Genomic DNA, 22,628 nt, shown 5'->3' on the forward strand with positions numbered 1-22,628 from the left:
ATTTCTTTTTTTTTTTTTAAAGCTATAGAAGTTCCTCCACCCATTTCAGGAAAAGCCGTTCACCGAGAGAATCTTCTCCTTCTTCCGATGTGGTTTGTATATTAAAAAACAAAAACAAAAAAAAAATTAGCTAGAAGCTAGAAATAAGCTAGGAGCAGTATATACCTAAGTAAAAAGTTTGAAAAGTTCAGCACTCACCTTGGAGAGGTGTTGAGGTAGTGTGATTTGGTTTGATTAGGTACCAACATTTGTTAATCAAGAGAGCAGTGAGTCACTCAGTTTTTGTGAATTTGCCAGGTAGTTGTAGCCTGGTTTGGCCTCTGTTGGAAGCAGGATGCTGGGCTTGATTGACCCTTGGTCTGACCCAGTATGGCAATTTCTTATGTTTCTTCCATCCTCCCTGAACCTCCACCTCGGGGCCCCAGTGGATGAAACATTTTGTCCTTATCGGTGTGGCAGTGCGTTTTATTTATACCCTCCATATCTTTCATCTCGCCCTTCTCTCGCCATTTTAGCCACTTCTCTTGAAATCCTCCCCACAGGAAGTTACTCAAGAGCCTCTCTGCTCCTCTCTTCCCCTTTCTGCAAAGTTAGTGCCCGGCCCGGGAGTCAGCACAGCAGCGAGGAGAGGATCCTCTCACTCTCTCTCTGTCCCTCTCTCGCTTTTCGCCATGGTGCGGGTCCTGCTCTTCTTTCTCTGTGGGTTTCCCCTCGCCAGGAGTCAAGGTAAGCCCCACTACCCCGGGCCCCTGTGGAGGGATCTGGGAGAGGAGGGTGAGACGCCGTGGTCTTCGCATGACCAGGGGAGGGGGAGGGAACCTTTAATTCCACCAGCGCAGGGCAGCCCTCTGCTAGCTTTCTGTCCGTCTGCTCCAAGCTAGGTTTAAGTGCGCCGACCGCCGGAGACGTTTCACTCTGCAATTTGAAACCGATTTCTCAATTCATTTGGCTGTGCATATAAATGCACGCAAGGATTATACGCTTCCTGCTCCTCTCAGTCTTTATGTGCATAGGGGCCGACGCGATACCGTGCGCTAGCCAAATGCGTCCATTGCAACGTGGCGAATTTTATGCCAGCCCGGGTATTCCACACTCAAGGACGCATTGGGGGAAAAAAAAAAAAAAAGGAAAACCCTGCTTTCAGTGCTTCCTCCTAATAGTGTCGTAGTCATACTAAGCAGGAGGGAAGCAAGTAAAGCAGGATTTAGTAAATAAAAAAGATTGGGTGTCCAATACACACACAAGGTACACGGTCCAGGCTCGTAGACTGAGCGCCCGATTTCACAACCTGCTCGACAGCCACCTCTCCTGAGCGCAAATTTGTCCCTAGCCCCTCATTCTGAGCGTGACCCCCCCCCCCCCCATTTAAATGTTGGATCGCGCGCCCGGGAGAGGTGGCTGGGTGCGCATTAGGAAAGCGCCCGTTTTATGCCTTGAGATTATTGCATCGACCCCCATAGTTGGTTTAAGTTGAAAGAAGGCCAAAGGGCCGTCCAGTCCAGCCTTCCTCTAGCTGCCCAGCAGCTGCAAAGGATTTTTTTTTCCCCATTATGTTTCCACAGGAGAAATGTTTTGTACTGGTCAATGGGGTAAATTCCAGGGGAAGGCAGAAAAACAGCTTTTTCCACAAACTCCACTTCCACTCCTCCGAGGCAATCCTGGGCTGCTGGCCCGGGCACAGTTTCTCCCCCTAGATCCAAGCTGGGGACCCAGTATGGGAAATCTCTCTTGCCACTTAACCTTCTCTTCTATATTTTGCAAAAAATCCCTCCTATCGGGCTGTAGGGCCCAACGAGAACGCCAAAACTGCAACTCAAAGCAAAACAAAACTCACATAAAGCCACCCTGCACATTCTGACCAATCCAGATCAGCCTCTGTGGAGGTGCCTGCAGGGACGGTCTGCAAACTACAAATCCTAGCCTAGCACTTAAGCTAGGGACCAACTGCAAAGTGGAGACCTACACCTAGATCAACCCCCTCAATATCTCCTCCCCCCCCGAACAGAGAGACCATCTCCATTCACAGGGAGGGCAGTTTTCAAAGAACATTTATCCGGATGAATACGAAATTTCCCATATAACGCGTGGCAGGAGGGGGAGGGCATGAACAATGCACATTTTTTTTTTTTACCCATGGGGGAGGAAAAGTGGGATCGATGGTTGGGGCTCGAAGGCGGCGTTAGGGTCAGGGGTTGGCGACAATGTGGAGTTTTGCATTTCGGACAAAGCGTGTGCGTAATTTTTCGTGGGGGTGGGAGAAGGTATCCGTAGAAAAAAAAAAACAAAACTGGTGCAGGTCTCCACGTGGTACCTTCTCCCCTAGGCCGGTTTTCAAAGGGAATGTCAGCTACGCAACTTCCCCTCTGATAACCGGTGAAAGGTCCATGGGTAAAATCATCCGCGGACTCTGTCACCATCTACATAGTTTTGAAAATTGCCACCCTCCCCAGAATACCTTTCACTGACAAGGCGGCCTCGTCTTATTGGTTGACTTACAAAGATTTGCTCTTATATTACAAACTATGGTAATATAAAAAAAAATGAAGAAATCACTTACGTCACATGTTGTTCTCCCTAAAAAGCGAGGATATTAAAACACTGCTGCTGCTGCCGTCCCTTTTCCCCGAATCTTCTTCTCCTTTCCAGGAGGTGTGGTGTTCTCTGCTTTGGGACGGTCTCTCCTGCTGCCTAATGAGAAGGATCTGGGAGAGGACTGGACGCATGTCCAATGTGTTTTTCGAAGGCAGCAAGGAGCTTCCTCTGCACTGGCCACTCTGTATCCTAATGGACTCATCTCCACCCACACTGGTACCGGGACCGGGAGCAAGCAGAGCAGGATTCAGATGTTCAGGAACGCCTCGCTCCTCTTACAAGACCTGCGGCGGGAGGATGCTGGGATATACACCTGCCTCCAGTATGGCAGAGAGAATCGGCAAAATGCCCTATCCCAGACGACGCTGGTCCTTCTGATAGGTGAGTCTGCGAGAAAAACAAACAAAAGCAGATCTTGGGCTGAGATAATCAGTTCAGGGCTGGGTGAACCTTAGGGCTGATCATTTCCCAGAATGTCCCTTGTTCTTTGCTCTTGGTTGATGTTATCCACAATCTGCTGTCCTCAGAGAAAGTCACAGAGAAGTAACTTTGCCATGTGGGCTGTGAAGAAGGCCAGGGGTCACCATAGACTTTCTTATTCTGCCAGAGGGACCCAAACCTCACCAACGAAAGTGGAAGAGGAAGACCAAGGGGCCTTGTATTTGATATTGTTTGTACTGATATTTCCAAACTGAGCTGTATTTTATGTTTGTACTAGTGGAAAAGCTGCTTACATGGTGGAGTGCTTGCAGTGGGCGGGTGGTGTGGATAGGCATGTTAGTAGGTGGGGTGCGGTCCTGTGTTTGCAAGAGAGTGCACATAAGCAAGTAGGTGGGCCATGCATGAGCTATGGGGGTGAATGCATAAATGAATGGATGAGTGCATGGGTGGGGTGTGTATAGGTGGGGGTGAATGCATAAATGAATGAATGAGTGGATGGGAGGTTTGAATGAATGAGTGCATGGGTGGGGTGTGTACATGTAGGCCACTGCATAGGCTACATGCATGTGAGTGGGTGTACGTGAGTGAATGACTGGATGGACTCTTTCTATGCTACGTGCATGTGAGTGGGTGTACGTGAGGGAAAGAGCCCATCCAGTCATTCACTCACATCCACCCACTCATACACGTGTATGTGAGTGGGTGGACGTGAGTGAATGACTGGATGGACTCTTTCTATGCTACGTGTATGAGTGGGTGGACGTGAGTGAATGACTGGATGGACTCTTTCTATGCTACGTGTATGAGTGGGTGGATGTGAGTAAATGACTGGATGGGCTCTTTCTATGCTATGTGCATGTGAGTGAATGACTGGATGGGCTCTTGCTATGCTAAGTGTATGTGAGTGGGTGGACGTGAGTGAATGACTGGATGGGCTCTTTCTATGTGAGTGTCTGGGTGTGAGGAGTGAGCAAATGAGTGGGTGGGGTGTGCATGGTGCATTCTTTCCCCCTTGCACTGTCCATTTTCTTCCAGTCCCTCCATTAATCTTCTCCAACCCTTGAGTACTTCTCCTCTTCTTCTTACTCCCTCCCTCTCCTCTACCTCCCCACCTTTCTCACTGATGGCTCCTCCCTACTTCAGTCCACAGGTCCTGGGCTTCCCCCTCCAGCCATGCTGCTTGGCCTCATCTGTTCTGCCTCCCGTGAAGCTCCCCAGGCATTGCGTACCCTTCAGCAGACAGGACCCAGGCTCCCTGCCAGTCCTGCTACAGTTGTAGACCTCATGCTAACAGTGGTTGGAGCAGAGGGGCTGCGAACCAGGGTTCAAATCCCCACTTCTCCCACAGATGCTCCTTATGAGCTTGGGAAAGTCCCTTTGCCCTCCATTGCCTCAGATACAACTCAGAATGTAAATGCACCTGGACAGAGAAATAACTAAAGTACTGGAACTGTAGTTCACCTTCATCTTTCATTTGGAAAAGGTGAGAAATTAAATGAAAAACCCTTCCTAAACCCTAAACAAACACCAAGTGCATGTACAACTGCCTTTTATTAACGGGGAAATAGTTCTGTGCATTTTCTATGTACTGAATTGTATTTGTTTGATAAAATTGTTAGCTGCTTTGGGAAGTATTCATTCTTAAAAAGACAGGAAGCAAAACTACAATGTGATGTGTGTGTGTGTGTGCGTGTGCATGTGCGTGCGTGCATGTGGGGGTGGTTAGTTAGATTGATTGTCGCTTGCCACTGCACGACTGCCGATTAAGCAGAAAGTGGGATCGGCCATGATCCCCAGTGCCGCTGCACCACGGTCAGTCCTTCCCCGGGGACGGCCACGCCACGTGAGCCACTTAATTCACTGAAGCTTTCTCCACCGCTTTTCCAGTGAAAATAAAATAAAAAGCAGCTGCACAAGGCGATGGGCAGTAATCAATAAATCAACTTCAAAAACAGAAACCACCCCAAACGCAATCAGAAAGAACGAAGCACATTCCACACAACAACAATAGCAACGCAAAGATGGCAAACTAAGCACCTAAACGAAAAAAGGAAAAATGGCCGTCAGCATCTTCCTGACACACACAGATTGATATTCAAAGGCCCCGTCCAGCTAATTTAGAGTGTTAGCTTGAAATAGCCCCGACCGACCACCTAAACTCTGGCGTGGCAAATCACAGCCCAAACACAATTTTAGCCAAACCGAGGCGGCCCTGGGAGGGTTTAAACCTAGGTTGGCCAGCACCGATTTCCAGTGCTGGGCAGCCAGACGGCAGGCCTGAAGTTAAGCCCTATCTCGCCACCGGGGGGGGTAAGACATTTCCCGGGCCAATGCCCCCCCCCCCCCCATTCAGCCTTCCCTTCTGCCCATCCAATATTAGAAAAACGTTACTCTTTTGTGGGGGGGGGGGGAGAGAGTCTGATGCCCCCTTTCTCCCTCCCTCCTCATCCGGTATTATAAAATAATAAAAATAAAGTGTACCATGCGGCCTGACGCCCAGTGCCACTCTCCTCTCTCTCCCACCATCACGCCCGTCCTGTAAAGCTGGGGAAAACCAGTCTCCCCTCCCCCCCCCTCACGTACACTTCCCTCCCCTGCTGCCCAAACAAACGCAAGACGTCTGGACGGGTTCGGCTGACTGCTTGAAAGTAGCCGGGTTCTCTTTATACCCACCCGGCGAGCTTTGAGTATCTTCACCTAGCGTGGATAATACCCACAAAAACCCAAAACAGAACCACCCACCCATCCCAAAACAGATTTCCAGCTATGGCCAGTGACCAGAGTCCCAGCATGGCAGCGCTACCTCGGCCGCTCCCAGCCACGGTCGTTGACCATGGTGTCAGTACTGTCGTAAGGGGGGGGGGGGGGTGATCAGTCACTGAACTACGGCTCTGTGGTGCTTCGGTGCAGGAGCTCTCGGAGGGTGTTCACAAGGAATAATTCCCTGATCCTTCTCTCCTCTCTGTAGTTGAGTCTTTCCCCCCGCTTCCAGTAGGGGAAGGTGAGGAAGTGCAGCTGAAGTGCTCTCTGATCTGTGATGAGGATGAGGAACGATGCTCTTCGATCCCCGAGCCTGCTGCCCTGCGCTGGTTCGATGAGAGGGGGAAAGGCATTCGGGAGCTGACAGGAAGATACAAGATTGATTCCGTAGGGGCTACATCCAATCTGCGTATCAGAGTGATACGCTCCGACCACAACAGGCGTTGGAGGTGCGAGCTCTCTGCGAATGTCCATGCAAATATATCCCAGGAGTACACCCTGGCTGTCAAAGGTAATTATCCACTACCACGCTATCTTGCTTTGTTTTTTTGTTAACTTTCTATTTTCAGATAAAAACTCTCTATGTTGAAAGCAAGCAATGTACATCTCAGACAGTCAAATATGGCGCATGTATAATAGAAACAAACCAAAGAGTTATAAAGTAATTCAAAGGAGCGAAAAAACTTGCAAGGAATATCAGCCATTGCTGTTAATCAGTAAATCTGTTTTTCAGTTCATCCAAAATCCTATGTACTCCCAGGACATATGGCGAATTATCTAACGCTGAGGTATTTTACATGCAAAAGCTGACCACGTTTTCAAATGTTTGTCTAACTCTCCCTTCAAAGCCAGGGTAATATGTTCAAATGAATATCATTTGTCCCAAGCTTGCCAACCAGTCCCGTTAGTACCTTCCGTAGACCTGCAACGGCTGGCCTAGCACTCAAGACGAAGGAACCCCAAAGTCATCTAAATGTGCCAGTAAATACAATTTGGGCTTTTGTTCAGCGTTAGGCCAGTTCTTGCTTTGATTTAACCCCAAAATACCCAAAATTTAACCCCAAAATACTATTTTACTACGTCTCAGGTCTTACCACTCCTATCCCTCCTACCACACCTGAATACGATGCCTCCACCAAATGCGAGGAACTAGCCAACTTCTTCATCAACAAAATTGCAACTCTCCTAAAGAGATTCCCCCCCTCATCGAACAGTCTCTCACCCACCCTGCCTATTCCTTCCTCCCCACCCAACCCTCAATGCCCGCTCTTGACTTTACCTCCACCATAGAAATCCAAACCATATTCAAAAAGCTCAAACCCTCTTCCCATCCTGAAGACCTTATACCTTCCAAAGCACTAGTAGCTATACCTAACGCAATAATCAAAGCCATAGCAGATATCATCAACTGCTCGATTGCGCACGGATCTGTCCCAGATGCACTCAAGCACGCAGTAGTCAGACCCCTCCTCAAGAAACCCTCACTTGACCCTAAAGATCCTGCTAATTTCCGCCCAATCTCCAACCTCCCCTTCATTGCCAAGCTATTGGAAAGAGTTGTCAACTCCCAACTCATGGACTATCTGGAAGATCATTTGATCCTCCACCCATCACAATTTGGTTTCCGGAAACACTTCAACACTGAATCCCTTCTGCTCTCCCTTTCAGACCATCTCCTCCGGGGCATGGGTCAAGGCCACAGCTACCTCCTTGCCCTCCTTGACATTTCATCAGCCTTCGACACTATTAGCCACCATCATCTACTAACACGCCTGGAGCACATTGGCATCTCAAACCTGGCTCTCACCTGGTTTAAATCCTTCCTCTCAAACAGAAAGTTCTCCGTTAAAATCGGGAACTCCACATCCACCCCACAGCCCCTCCAGCAGGGAGTCCCCCAAGGCTCATCTCTCTCCTCCACCCTCTTCAACATTTACATCACCCCCCTCTGCCAACTCCTCTCTGATCTCAATCTTAAGTTCTACCTTTACGCTGATGATGTTCAGATCATCATCCCTATCCAGAACTCCATCTCCGACGCCCTAGAACATTGGGAGAAATGCCTCACAGCCATTAACTCCCTGCTCACTAACTTCCATCTCGCCCTCAATACGAACAAAACTGAACTTCTACTCATCTCCCCTCACTCATCTTCCTCCCCCCCGCCATCTGATATTACCAAACTCAACCTCCTCTCAACACAACTATTTGTGAGGGACCTTGGAGTTCTCCTTGATCACCAACTAAGCATGAAGAACTACATAAATTCCATTCTCAAAACCTGCTTTTTCAAACTTAATGTGCTTAAAAAACTCAGACCCCTTCTACACACCCAAGACTTCCGTACAGTTATCCAGGCCACCATCTCATCCAAATTAGACTACTGTAATGCTCTACTCCTAGGGCTCCCTTACTCTTCCATTAAACCACTACAAATGTTACAACATGCTACAGCGAGACTCATTGCAAACTCCCATAAATATGACCACATCAATCCCATCCTTAGAGACCTACACTGGCTCCCCATAGCCTCTCGTATTGTCTACAAAACCCTCACCATAATGCATAAAGCAATTCACACCTACAACTTCAACTGGCTAGATTTCCCTTTCACAACTCCTCAGTCCAGTCAACCCACTAGAACAACCAAAAAAGGCACCCTAGTTGTGCCCTCCCTGAAAACAGCCCATCTCTCCTCTAGACGTGACCGTGCACTCTCCATAGCAGGTCCAACTCATTGGAACACACTGCCGCCTGACCTACGCCTCGAACCATGTATGAACAACTTCAAAAAGAAATTGAAACATGGTTGTTCAAGCAAGCCTACCCAGAATAAAAGGCTACCACACCGTTTCCAAAAATAGACCACTTTGCGTCTACTCTTTTCTCCTCATATTGAGGAACCATATTTTGTTATCCTCTCTCTTCTCACATTGAGGAACCATGTTATTGTTATCATTTCTATTCTCTTCTACTTCTTGTTACCCCCCTCCCAGTTTTGATTTCCCTGTTAAAATGTAATTTCCAAGCTTAACCCGTTTGTTGTAAACCGGCATGATGTCCACAACTAATGCCGGTATATAAAAATGTTTAAATAAATAAAATAAATAAATAAATATTAATTCGATTTCTTACCACGCCTTTTCGAAAAAAAAAAGAAATTCTCCCAAGGTGGGGTACAGCAAACAAAGCGGCAACTAATAAGTGAGGATTGATTTAGTTCAAGGCAACTTAATTGTTGCCCGCTGCCTTGGGTGAATTTTGTTAGTCAAAAAGCGGGAAAGAAATCAGTGGGAGAAACAGCCAGTCACCCTGCAATTCCCTCCAGCAGTCCTCCTGGCTCTCTGGCCCAAGCTTCCTGCCGGCAGCCATCTTGTCCCTGTCTGGACCCATAGATGTTCCAAGGATTCCAGTCTGCACTCTGCCACAGCTTGGTCCTGGGTTTGCTCCTAGACCGTGGCATGTTATCCTGTCTTCCTGTTTGGTCCCAGTTGGCTTCATGATGTACCCAGTCCTCCTGCAGTGCTCCTACTACATGGCTTCTGTGTGCTCCTTTGTGACTGTAGGTTTTCCTGCAGTGGTCCTGCCCTATTTCTGCGGGTGCCTTCATGTCTCCAGGTCTGGGTTCTACATTGCTTTTACCGTGTCCGAGTCCCGTTGGCTGCCAGCCCCTGAGGGCCGACCTAAGGGAGGGCAGCGGATGCAGCCGATGTCTCTGATCTTGTTAGCACCCACCCGACTTGCTCTGTCTGTGCACCACCTGCTCTTGATATTGGGGGGTCATACCTCTGGCAGATTATACCCTAACATCTTGTACTTCATAGGCTAAATCTTCTGTAACCACTGTTCTGGTTTATGAGACAGGAGAGTAGGTGCACACGAGGGTCCCGGGGCCAACTCTCAGACCTCTTGCCTGATCCAACACAGTCCAGGGTCCCAGGACACGGTCCTTTTCCATCGGGGAGAGGAAGAAATCCTCCAGGGCTGAAGGTGGGTTTCCTGTCCTCTGTTCGCTTTCACCATTAAGGGATGTTGAGTGCCAACAAAATACTCTGGAGCCTCAGGTTGAGTGTCCAAAATAATTCTTTTACTGCAGACGTTTTAAAGTGGCAAAGCAGCACAGTTCACATCAGCTCTTGGCACAATAGTGGAAGTCACGTTCTGCAAATTTCATATCTGTGCGAGTGTCTCTCAATACTTGGGCCAGGGAAAATACTCACCCCCCCAGGGCTGCAGAGAAGCAAGGCTGCCCAGATGGACAAGGGACATTCTAGGTCAGCGTAAAAATCCCCTTCCAAATTACTGGATAGGGACTCCCAGACACTGGATGGGAGTCCTCAGATCTATCAAAAAAGGTCTTATTCGCAGTTCTCCTCTTCAGATAGAGTATTTCCTAGGAGAGGTCCGCATAGTAAGAGAAGACAGCAGCTCTCTCAGATGTCCCCCTCTTCAGGGTGGCAACCAAACTCCCCCCCCCTCCCCCAGTAGCCTTCTCACAAATGGGAGAAACCTGGAATCCTCCTGCAGTGACTCATCCCTGATCCAGCCCTGGCCTCCTGATCTAAGCTGTCAGGCTCCCCAAAATGCTCCAGTCAAGGGTACCAGGGCTCTCACAGCAAGGAAACCTCAAAAGGGTACATCCAATAAAACAGCAACCAAATTTATGGAACTAGCACCCAGGAGGCACTGGTCCCCCTCCCCCCCTTCCCACTCTAGGCACCAACTCCGAACCTGGAGTCCCAGACCCCAGAGCAGGGGGGAGAAAGCTGAATCAAGGAAGAGAATTCCTCCTCTGCTGATCTCTAAACTCACAGGCCGTACCTTGCAGTGCTGCCAGCTGCTTTTATATACAGCGGAGGTGTTACTGGTTCAGACCGTGCACACTGGTATCCTGCCCAGGGGCTCTGACCTGGGGGGTTAATCTCATATAAACACACACAGTTACTGGGATCATACCTGGGGGCTTGAACCCAGGGGCTTATCCTCAACACAAAGAGCCTCACACAAACTTTGATTCAGTACATTACAGTTCCAGGTAAGAATGTAAGTTTATTTCAGCGATAGGAGGATAGAACAAATAAACAATTGCTACATAGATATAAAAAGCTTACATTTCCAAAGGATCAGCCGAACCATCTGGTCCAAGGCTGTCTCTCTCCCCGTCTCCCCTTATACACTACAAACGCTTGTGAAAGCAGCGGCGTTCCCTCCCTCTGAGTTCTTATCCATTTTCAGGCACAGCTGTGTGGCCTTCATTCTCTCTCAGGCTTTAGTATCAGTTAATTGCTAGTTTTCTCATCATAGACTTAGTATATAACTAAATAAACAGACTCTTGCCTATTCATAAACATTTCACAGTGTAAGACAGTAAACAGGAGTTCACTCAGAGCTTGGCCCGTGGCCTTCAAACTAGTCTGTGTCTGGGTGAGAGCTCTGAATCCATACGGCCTACCCTCTATATACATCCCTAGCCCTAGTAACAAAAAATGACTCCAATGGGGGAGGGGCACAGGCCATTCCAGCAACCTCCATGCAGGAGCTGTTCCAACATGGAGCATCCCCTCCCTCTGCTGCCTAAACTCTACTCTCCTGGCTCAAAAGGTCTCAGGCCATTTTCATAATGAGTACCAAAGGCTCGTTACACTTGGTATCTGCTGGAGGTTCTCCATTGGGGTGGCTGGCTATAAAGAAATTCTCAGAGACCGTCCTTGCCGCCGCCACCTCGGCTGCATCCTCCTCTATAGGTGCAGTGTGCTCTGATCCTGGACTTAATTTATGCCCTCGCAAGCTTTTGGTAATTTAATTTCCATTATAGTAGCGATAACTGCATGGTTAATGACTTACTGTGTCATGACTGAGCAATTTGGGCATCTTTCCAATGCCAGCTTCTGGTACCTGGCAGCCTGAGGTTTTCTGTGTATGTTTCCTGGTATTCATGGAGCCCCCCCTTCTCCATTCCAGGCGCCGGTGACGCCGTGTACTCCACTCTGGGAGAGTCTGTCCTTCTGCCTTGCGATGGGAAACCAGACTGCAGCTCACAGACGGTCCACTGGATTTTTGAAAAAGAAGCAGACGTGATTTCTTTCCTGGCCGTGCTGTATCCGAATGGGACAATTACCAAAACTGTTCCCCCTCGTGAACGCAGCAGGTTGGAGATGTTGCCAAACTCCTCGCTTTGGCTGGAGGGTCTGCGGAGGAGGGATGCCGGGATATACATGTGTTTGTGTCAAAAGACAGACCTCACGTGGAGTCCCATGAGGGAGGTGTCCTTAATCCTTCTGACAGGTGAGTCTGGGTCAGAGACGAAGGGGAGAAGGGGAGAAGATCGTCCCAGAGAGCTGGTGACAAGGTTGGGGGAGGAGGTGCCTTAGAGGGACCGAGCAATGGAACTTTACCTCAAACAACGAATAAGCAGGGCTGGATGTCCCATCAGACACAAATGGGCACTTCCTAGGGGGGGCCTGTGCCCCAGTCCTCTATCCCCCTCCATCCCTTCAGCAGGAGGAGAGCGGCGCCTCTTACCCGCGTCCTGCTTTCTCCCCTGCTGGCATCAGCCTGAAATCAGAACCGCGCAGGGGCAGAGTCTGGCAAGACCCGACGGAACCGTGCATTCGGACTTCGGATTGAAGCCGGCCGAGGAGGAGGCAGATGCCAGTAAGAGGTGCGACTCTCCTCCTGCCAGTGGGAGGGAAAGGGAGACCTGGAGAGGGTCATAGGCAGGAGGGAAGTGCTGAAGATCCTGGTGAGACATAGATCCGGTGTTGATAAACAGCTGCTCTGTATTTTAAGGCCCTGTCCAACGATGCATGGATGAACCATCCTGGAGGGTATCATTCCTAGCTCCGGTTTCTGCGCCTTGAGCAACTGAGGACAGCCATTGGTCCCACTGGAAGATTTCTAAAGAGGGGGACGCATCCTGTCCTCTCAGCCGCAGGACAGAGTCTATAGAAAGGCGCTGGGAGTAAAATGCAGGGCCCCCAACTCTGAAGATCTTTGATTTTCTCTCTCTTTCAGTCGAGCTTTCACCCCAGGGCCCGGTAAATGCAGGCACGGAGGTGATGCTAGCTTGCAGGACGCTGTGCGGCAAGGCCGAAGGCCAATGTTTGTCTTACCGCGAGGACGTGGAAGTGACCTGGCACGATGACGCAGGCGTCGCTCTCCCTACCTTCAGAGGTGGGACGTCAGGACCAGAACCCGTGGCCAAGACAAAAGTAACGGTGCAGCGATCCGACCATCAGAGGAGATGGACGTGCAGGCTCTCTGTCCAGAACCAGACGAGGGCGCGCCAGGACTACTTGATGACAGTGAGAGGTAACCTCTGCAGCCAGAGGGGACAGCATCACACGTTTTAGCCCTGCCCTGGCTTGGGTTTTATTTTTGTATTTGTGGTATTTTAAGCCCCTGCTTCTTCCACGTCAGTAGCTCTACAGATACCAGAATGCATCAGGGCACGAGGGCAATTAGTGCAAAAAAAAAAAAAAATGGGGCAAGGTTTCCTTACAGAAACCGAGTCTTTAGGACGCCACTGTTCATCTCCAAGTTCAACAGAAGATAAAACTTCCACTGCAGGTCCATGGTCACCCTTCAGACCGTTAAATGCCTTAACTTCGGGTAGTTTATTTCCCCCCCTTTGCATTTTCTCTCTCGTTTAACGCAAGGCCGTGCCCTTACAGGCAGTGCAGTTCGGGAGATGTTCGTGGCAGAGGGAGGTGGTGTGGAGTTTCCCGGCTTGGACCCCTCCGACCTCCGAGAAGGCTCCCGGCTGGAGTGGCTCTTCCAAGAGATTGGAGCAGACAGGTACGGGAAACTTGGCGTCGTCCCCGCCTCTGGCTCTGCAGAATGCACCGAGTGCGACCCCCGACGCCGGCGCATCCTCCCCGACACCTCCCTTCTGCTGCCAGACGTAAGGCTCGCGGACGCCGGGATCTACCAGTGCTTCAGATTGGACGGCCCCGACGAGCCAATTCAGACCTTCAGGCTGGCGGTGTTATCAGGTGAGGTCATACACCGGCTCCTTCCAAACTCTGAGACCCTCTCTTTATGTCTCTGCTCAGACATCAGGCGAGGCCACCCAGCTCTCCAAAGCAATGACTCCTGGGGCATTTTACTCCCTTATCTTTATGTATTTATTTATTTATGTAGCAGCTGTCAGCCAGCGTTTCAGAAAACACATGCAGCCTCCTCCGGGGCGGATGGCCGGCACGCACACGCCGGGCTTCCAAACAGCCCGGAAAAGAAGAGTTCACTTTTCCAAGAGACAAAGACAAAGTCAGCGACAGTCCAGATGTGGGAAATTAGTGCTGAGGCAGAGAGAAGATGTAAGGACGTGCCCCCAAGGTCACACAGACACAGAAAGTCAGGGATAGAGCCGGGGACCGGAACAGAGTCACGGGGGGAAGAAAATGACTCACCCCCCCGAGTTCTCACGCAGAGCCGGGGACCGAACCGGGGACTAGCGCCTCCGAGTCTGAACCCATTGCTGGGGGGGGGGGGGGGGTCAGTCCCCTGAATGAGCTTCATGAGAAGCTAACGGTTCATCCCGAGGCTGAGGAGAAGGATCTCTGCTCTCCCTGGCACGAGACAGACTCTCCCTGCTGGAACGGAGGATTTCCGGGGAACCTTTAGGGGTTTCCCTAAATCATGAGAGTTTTAGTCTTCCTTGCTTGGTCAGGGTTCAGAGAACTTCATGCCCCGATGCGATCGAGTGTCGGGCGATCAATTCAGAACCACGGAACTGAGTGCTGCTATTTTTTTTTTTTTTAACCCTACTTAAGAGCAGATCGGGTGCAGGGTCTTACGGAGCTGAACGCGCGCCTACATGCAGTAGCGTTTTGGCTCGTATTGTGGTAGACTTGGGTTAAAACCCTTGAAGCCTGAGATGTTGTGGGTCAGTAGAAGGAGCTGAAAACCAAGAGGTCCATATTGAAAGCCTAGCCGGCTAGTTAAGTTGGCAGGAAGAACTAATCCGGCTAACTCAGCCGGGGTATTGAGCGATGTGGCCGCACCACTGACTATATCCAGAGGACTTCTGAGATAGCTGGAAAAGTTTATCCGGCTAACTTGAGACCTAACTACTTAAGCTGGATAAGCAGTTATTCAGCTAAGTGGCAGCCGCTGAATATTCAAACGCCGCCTTCTCAGCCGGCTAAATCTGAACCTATCCAGCTAAGTGACGCTGAATATCTACCTGCAGTTATTTTTTCCCTGTGTATAGGAGGAACAACTTTGCCAGCAGGTCCACATCAGTTTAGGATGTCAGCCAGCGGGTCCCTGGTATGAGAAACGCTGCTCCGGACCAGGCTCCCTTATGAGATCCAAGTGGAGAATATCTATTTGCTTTCCTGGAAAAGGATCGAGGCAGGGCTCTGTAGCTAAGCCTTTCCGGCGAACGGATTAGTGATCGGCAGCTAAGGCTTAGGCCTGTACTGAATCTACCGATTCCATACCCGGCATGCATGCACCACCCTGGACCACATAATATTCACTACTGTTCCACGTGCACTGTGCGCCACCCGGAGCCCCTAGCTGGAAAGACAGGACAGCGAGCCCAAGAAATTAGTAAATAAGGGAGCAGCCCCAGGGATGAGAGAACGTCAGCCCACCCCCCCATCGGTCCCGGCTGCTGTGGCAGATACGTAGAGAGAACCAGCCCAGGAACAGAACATTTACTCTATTTATTTTTAAATTTTAGGCACCGCATAAATGAAATGCCATTGTGCCGTGGTAGAGCAAATGGCGCCGCTTCGAGCAGGGACTCGGTTATCCTAGGTCTTACAGGACACTGGTGAGGGCGTTCAATCAATCAGACTGCCGGATGGACCGACGGGCCCCCTCCCTCCCTAAACCGCTATCCTCCGCCCTCCGATGATTTCTCCGCATAAGCTTGTCAGAGAAATAAAACTAAAATATTAACGTCTACAAACGGGAAACTCTTAGGCGCTTTATAACAGGCTGAGCTGAGGGGACGGGGGACCAGCGACTCTTACTATATAAGAGCGTCAGTGCTTGCACGGTGGGCTTGACAGAAAATGCCTCTCTTTGCTCTCCTCTCGGCAACCGCGCACAGAGCGACGCTTGTACCGCATGGAGAGCCAGCACTGGACCATCTTCTCCTGCTGAGCGATGGGAGCCCAGCACCATGAAGAAACTTTGCCGAGTCTCTGAAAGCAGTAAGACCCCCGGCCGTGTGCTCTGGGCCACAAGCAGCTTGCTGGACAGTGTGGATGGACCATTTGGTCTTTATCTGCCGTCCTGTACTACCTTACTATGTAATAGAATGGGAAAACAATACCCTCAGCCTGTGATAGACAGATAGCAATAAAAATAATTGAACGACTGAGGTAGTTCCTGTGTATGAAGCCCCTGGTGATATTATGGGTGACACTGGAGTGATTATATATAAATGTCCTCTCTCCTCACGGCTGGTTTGATTCCAGTGGCCGCTAACGCCTCCGCTCCAGTGCAAGAGGGATCCGTCCTGACACTGAACTGCTCAGTCACTGCCCCTGGCTCCATACCTCGTGTGAACTTCAGATGGACAGATGCCAGAGGGAACCAGGTGATCCACGGAGCTAACAGGCAGATTTGGAAGACCACGGGGTTTTCTCTGTTGACCATCGTGGATGTCCGCCGTTCAGACAGCAAAGGCCCGTGGAGTTGCAGCCTGAGCGTGAACGGCGCGGAGAGAGCCCGGCAGGTGTATGACCTCCGGGTCGCAGGTAAATACCGGGGACTTCAAAACGCCGCGAGTAAAGGGGGAGGGGTTTCTCATAAACCTGAGCAACTACTCCTCCCTCACCGCTGTGAAGGGTTTCATCCACAAAAGAAGAGATGAGCTTTGACTTGAAAACTCAAAAGATTTGTCTGGGTAAATTCAGAAAACCTTTGATTTCAAAAATTCGTCCCCCCCCCCCCCCCCCCCCCGCTCTCTGTTTATATTTTGTCCCAGTAACTCATTACCCGTGCAAAATTTAGCAGGGGGCAGGAGTTATCTTTACCTGGTTAGCACAATCCTAGATAAAAGTTATCCAAGTAAGTCTGGCCGTGCCAGAGGGCTGTCCTAGAGCTGTCCAGACCACTTTATCCAGGTAACTCAAAGTATGTTCAGCGGGGGGGGGGGGGGGGGGGGGGGTGGATCCAGTTATGTTTTGCTCAACATCCAGGTTATGCAGCTAACTTTCCCACTCCCCAGCTTAGTCAAGGCAGACTTCTGTGTCAAATGCATTAGTGTCAGGGACTGGAACCTGGATCTGCAGACGCCACAGCTCTGTGTTCTCAGCTCTAGGCTATCGTGCAGTGAGAGCTGGTGGCAGCAGTGGGATTGCACAATAACTCGTGTAAAGGAATTGAGTAGAGAATGTTTTCTTTTTTTTTTCTCTCTCTCTCTCTCTCCCCTCCCCTAGATTCTGAAAATCGGGGTGACTGGTTTTAGACGGCTGGAGTACGACCTGCTTCTCTGGCTCGCTGGCAAGGTCCTACTCTTCACTCTGGTTATCACCATCGTCTTCCTCATTAAGCGGAAGCAACAAAGGAATGCCGCAGCAGGTAAGGTGCTGAGGGCAGCTGAACCGGTCAGAATAGCCAGACCCCTGACCCCCCTCCCTGCCCGCCCTGCCAAGCACATTGGTTTCTAGAGGAATAGCTGAGGCTAGCCCTGGGTATTTCTGTTATTTTTAAAAATCATGTATTACTTGCAATAAAAGGCAGAGATAAGAAAAGCAACCATCACTGGCCAATCAATAGATGTTTGTGCATTATACATAGGGAGGGCATTAATGCTCATCCCCACAGGACTGCAAGCTGATTAAAGGGGAACCCCTTGTAGGGATTTCCATTGAGAATCCTGCCAGCTCACACCAGGGCCGTGCGGGTCCCCAGCTACCCGAACCCTTTTTACCCCTGCATCCGAGGCAAAGTCTGCGCAGGGACTTTGAATATGTGATCTCAGGGCGCGCTTTTCCACCCCACCCTCTCGACCTAAACACACCCGCTCTCCCCCCCCCCTCCCTGTTATGCCGCCTCTCACTGTGGCCTCACCTACTCGCACCGGGAGAGGATAATTTTTCAGGGGAACCGATGAACCCAGCTAAAATGCTTTTTACCCGCCTGAACCACTTTTGAAATGAATCCTTCCAGAGAGGAATCCCTCCCCCGCCCAACCCTAATGAACGAAGCGTGCAGGGGGCGGAGGCCTGCCAGGCGGGATATTTAAGCCAATCTCTTCCCGCTAGAAACACGGGATCGTTGGACGCGTCCACCGGATGTGGACGTGGGGAACCGTGAAAACCGCACGTAGTCACATAAGCAAATGATGGCAGAGAGAGAGAGACCGAACAGGCCCATCTGGCCTGCCCGCATGCAAGTTAACTCCCAGTCCCCGTTGCATCCGACATATGGAGCTGGACTGAGGGTAAAAATTACGACAGGGACTTAGACCGTTCAGACTTTTTTTTTTTTTAATTTACAAGCTGCTCATTTCTTGTCTCAAACGTCAGTGAGGGGGAGTTTGAGGCAGGGGAACATAAGAACATAAGAAAATGCCATGCTGGGTCAGACCAAGGGTCCATCAAGCCCAGCATCCTGTTTCCAACAGAGGCCAAACCAGGCCACAAGAACCTGGCAATTACCCAAACACCAAGAAGATCCCATGCTACTGATGCAATTAATGGCAGTGGCTATTCCCTAAGTATAATTAATAGCCATTAATGGACTTCTCCTCCAAGAACTTATCCAAACCTTTTTTGAAGTGTCATGTGATAAAGCATGTTCTAGTACTAAAGGGATCTCTAGAATACATCGTGTATTTAACAAAGACCCCAACTCACCCCCCACACGCATGCAGTAGTGGGAGAAAGAGCTCGGTTGTAAATTGGAGGACAAGCGTCGGGATCTACGTTTGTACTTCCGTCGCCAGCTGAAAACACGACTCTTCGGCCAGCAGGTCAAACCCACTTGATCTGTTACCGGCTCGGAGAGAAAACTGAACAGGCGATGTGACCTTCACTTCAGCTCCGATGTAGACGAGATGATGTAATTGACTCCGTTACTTGCCTTGCACGGCTCGGCTTTCAAAATGACTTGTGTGCACGACGCCTTGTTTTATGTGCCTGCGGGAGGCTTTGAAAATCAATGAGGGGGCCGGGTGCGCGTAGATCGGTTTTGCTCGTGCTCTGAGCCGCCCTGAGAAGAGGTGATCCGGCAGGGCGGAGTTGCAACTTGGATGCATGCGGAGTTTTTTTTATTTTATTTATTTTTATTTATTTTTTATTTATTTATTTTTAATTTTTATATACCGAAGTTCTAGTAGGGACTACAAATCACTCCGGTTTAATCATTTAGAAAGTATATGCCCCCCTGCACAAGTTACGTGGCGCTCCCACTTGGAGCAGGAGTAACTTTCTGTCCGTGCTCGGCCAATTAACCGAGGGTTTTTCATAGCAAACTTGAGTGCGTATGATAAAGGAATGAAGCAATGCATCACCAGCGTAAAGTGAGATCTGCATGCAAAATGCCATCGGGCCAGAGGTTCGAAGACCAAACTGACTAGGGTGCGTCAGAAACCACCGCACCCTGCACGACTGCTTGTCTGCATTATGGCTCTTTCAATAAAGCGAAGAGGAGACAAAGCCTTGAGATATCCTCCTAGCCCAGTGGGGCTTAAACCGCTCCACTCTCCAGCCAATAGGGTTTCCAGGATATCCCTAATGAATATGCAGATGTATTTGCATGTACTGCCTCCAGTGCATCCAACAGTATTTCGTGCATACTAAGTACGAAACCCAACTGGCTGAAGGATGGGGCCGAGGGACCAAGTCAAGCAGCGCTGCTAAACCCGGGCTAAAATACAGCTAAATAATCCATCAGGGAACTGAAACTTTGTTCCCCAATGTGGCAGAAATAAAAGAAAACTTAACAGATACCCAAAAATGAAGGATGAACAAACTCAAACTTCCCTCGTATGTTCATGTAACAAACACCAAAATAAGGGATTATTCACAGTGTGTACTGTAAAAACTACAAAAATGTTTTACAAAAATATTTAACAAAAACGTTATTATATCAAAAATGAGACATACGGACTTACGTAATTTACTAAGATATCAACATAGACATATAATTGCATAGCTGGAAGTGCCAACCCCATACCCCATAAAACTACCCCACTGTACAACACACATCCATACTCATTCATTCCACCCAAATATACCACATACAAATAAAAACCATAAAAATGCAGGGTCACGCCAGGGAAGAACGATACCCTCCAACTTTCAAGACCATTATATTGTTGTCCACTTTTTCAACTACTCAAACTACTTCAACTCTTCCATAAATGTCTCCCAAGACGCCACTATTTCGATAATTTCAAATCGTCTTAAAAAAAAATTTCAAATAGAAGCAAGGGATAAGTGACTGGTACTTCCTTCCTTCTTTCAAGGTAACACAGTCCGTCTTCCACCTGCTTACTCCCGCGCTCCAGCTCCCGACGAAAGAATTCTTCGTTTCAACCCCTGACAGCCAGGGGAAATACAATTCTCAGCCCCAGTCTCTAAGCAAAGCGCACGATCATTGTTCAATACATCTCGTACCACTGCCTATCAACCAAAAAAAAAGTTTTAAGTCTCCGTGCTTCGCTTTCCGTAGAGCGTCTACCCCGGACGAAAAACACCAGGTGCGAAACTCCCCGGGCAACTTGCCTACCGCCCCCTCACCCCGGCAAAGTTTCAAAAGGCAAAACACATGCCAGCCTGCGAATAAAATAGGGACCTCCACGTCCTTGGATGTCCCCCATCCCTAGCGGCAGAGGACAATGAAGCCTCCATGAGGAGCCATCGGGGACATGGGGAGAGAGTTTTACGCGACGGGAGAGAAGGTGGCATTCGGAGATCGCACAGAGTGATGTAATCGCAAGTACATGGCTGGTGCAAGGGTTCTGGGTGGTCCAGACGAACCTTCGGTCAGGCACCTGCCTGCCCCGATTTACCTCTGGGCACGGCTGCAGCAACCCCTGCCACGGCATCCCTCGGGGCCTGGCGCCGGTGGAATTTTGCCCCGCGTACACCCAACTGTGACGCCCTAGGCGGCCGCCTACTCTGCCTAACGGAAGCGCACCGGCCCTGCACAAAGTATTCATCACAGAGGGCCATATAGGTGAACGCAGAAAATAAAATCCAGCCTGCTCTAAGCGTTGCGACAAGGGAGAGAAATAGGTAAAAAATCCCCTCCAAGTAGGGTTAAGGAATCTCCATGCATAATTGGAATTTATTTCTAAACAAGCTGTGCCAGGCCCATGCTCTGAATGTCTCACCCTGCTGGGGCCAACACCTGTGTATTCCAGTCTCTGCCGAGCATTGGGAGAACATCAGAAAAGTCATCTAGAAGTTTCCCCTTCTCATTGTGAGACAGGTAAGCCTGCAGACTGAACCGAGAAGAGGCTGGAATAGCCTGACCTTGCGGGTCAGAAAGGGCCTTATTTATCACTGCGGGCAAAACTTGTCCCTACCCAATCAGATTTTAACTGCCAGTCCTACGCAGCATAAAATAGTTTGGTTTTCTCCTTTTCCGAAACCGTGTGTGCACACAAATGTATTATTTTTTTGTCAATGAATAAAAAAAAAAAAAATTGAAAACGTAAATAAACTGAAGAGTTTGCTTTCTTTTAACAGAAGGTGCCAGAAGATCGTGGAAGCCAGAATCACTTCTCGATGACAACAGGGAAGATGCAGGACGCTCACAGACCCAAAATTAACTATTATGTAAGCGTATGCTGGCTGAAGACATTAGCAATAACAATAAATAAATAAATAAATCGAATGCCTGATGCCTGATTTTTCTCTATTTTTTTTCCCCAAAACGCACACACAAACATCCAGCACAGGCTGAGAAGCAAGGAAGCCAGGGTTCAAATCCCGCCGGTGCTCCTTGTGACCCTGGGCAAGTCGCTTCACCCTCCGTTGCCTCAGGGGGGGGTCGTTTACGCGAGCAATTCTTCCCGTAGAATGGGAGAATTCCCCTATCCGCAGTCTAAACGCCTGATCTGCTGATCAGGCGTTTAGACTGCGGATAGGGGAATCCCTGCAGGATCTGAATGCAATCCGCTTCGAAGTGTCACGGAAGGCAGAATGTACATTAAAAAACAACAATAATAATAATAATAATAAGGCAGCCAAAGATTCCCGTATCTGGAGCACTACAGAAGTAAGAAAACAAAGGGTTAATCAGACAGTCCTCCTCGGCGTTGCTCGCCAGCACAGCATAGGGGCAAGGAAGTGAGATAATCAGCCAACAAATTGGACTGATTCAGTGTAATTTGTATTCTCCTTGTCTCTTGGTACCTCTGGACCCGTCTCTCTTTACCTTTGTGGTTCCCTTCATCGCTATGCCCTGTGCTCTAGCCTCGAGCTTTCTATAGGTTGGGACGGGAACGGCTCTTTCGTTCCCTGCAGCTCTACGAGGGCCACGTTCCCGGCGCTATCCTGCTACGGCGATGTCATAGGGTTGACATGGGCTCTGTGGCACCTCGTCGTTGTGCCCGATATCCCCCCACGTCACATCCGGCGGCGAGAGACACGCAGCTGTTTCCGGGCTGCGCGCGCGGTCCGCTGTGCCAGTCTGTCCCGCGCTGCCCGTGCACCGACCTGGTCCGCGCGTAGCCCGCCGCCCTGTGCCGCGATCACCAACCTTCTCTCATCCTTAGGTTTGAGATGACCTCTCCTTAACCGCCGAGCCAAATCTCCATCCGCCTGGAGTGGCCGAAGCAGCTCTTTAAGCCAGACTGTTCCTGAAAGAGCTGAAATCCTATTAGCGCATTTATCCATTTGTCGTGAACGAGCCAT

At 49.7% G+C, this 22,628-nt stretch overlaps 1 protein-coding gene and 1 long non-coding RNA gene across 5 annotated transcripts in view; one reads left to right on the forward strand and one right to left on the reverse strand.

Annotated features, from left to right (window-relative positions):
- The window catches only part of LOC115081431, a 55,309-nt gene that overhangs the window by 21,975 nt on the left and 10,706 nt on the right, over positions 1 to 22,628 (reverse strand). Inside the window, exon 4 of the long non-coding RNA XR_003853798.1 lies at positions 2,558 to 2,979. This is a non-coding gene — a long non-coding RNA (uncharacterized LOC115081431). The remainder of the gene's footprint in view (positions 1 to 2,557; positions 2,980 to 22,628) is intronic.
- Positions 596 to 21,620, forward strand: LY6G6F (lymphocyte antigen 6 family member G6F). 4 transcript variants are annotated; one of them, XM_029585867.1, is made up of 9 exons: positions 596 to 726; positions 2,647 to 2,973; positions 6,002 to 6,304; positions 11,755 to 12,078; positions 12,808 to 13,104; positions 13,452 to 13,787; positions 16,230 to 16,511; positions 17,196 to 17,337; positions 21,459 to 21,620. In XM_029585867.1, exons 1-8 carry the CDS (start codon positions 672 to 674, stop codon positions 17,222 to 17,224), a joined length of 1,953 nt encoding a protein of 650 aa, XP_029441727.1. In that variant the 5' UTR covers positions 596 to 671; the 3' UTR covers positions 17,225 to 17,337; positions 21,459 to 21,620. The 4 variants fall into 4 exon arrangements, with proteins under 4 accessions (XP_029441727.1, XP_029441728.1, XP_029441729.1 ...); XM_029585868.1 differs by having other exon boundaries at positions 13,467 to 13,787; XM_029585869.1 differs by lacking the exon at positions 16,230 to 16,511.

This window comes from Rhinatrema bivittatum, unplaced genomic scaffold, assembly GCF_901001135.1.
Source record: "Rhinatrema bivittatum unplaced genomic scaffold, aRhiBiv1.1, whole genome shotgun sequence".
NCBI lineage: Eukaryota > Metazoa > Chordata > Amphibia > Gymnophiona > Rhinatrematidae > Rhinatrema > Rhinatrema bivittatum.

Excerpts from the sequence above, each read along its gene's own strand:
- LY6G6F (XM_029585867.1), top strand. The coding sequence starts at position 672 with ATGGTGCGGGTCCTGCTCTTCTTTCTCTGTGGGTTTCCCCTCGCCAGG. Across the intron at positions 12,079-12,807 it reads GTCCTTAATCCTTCTGACAG|TCGAGCTTTCACCCCAGGGC; the intron begins GTGAGTCTGGGT and ends TCTCTCTTTCAG. Across the intron at positions 16,512-17,195 it reads GTATGACCTCCGGGTCGCAG|ATTCTGAAAATCGGGGTGAC; the intron begins GTAAATACCGGG and ends CCCCTCCCCTAG.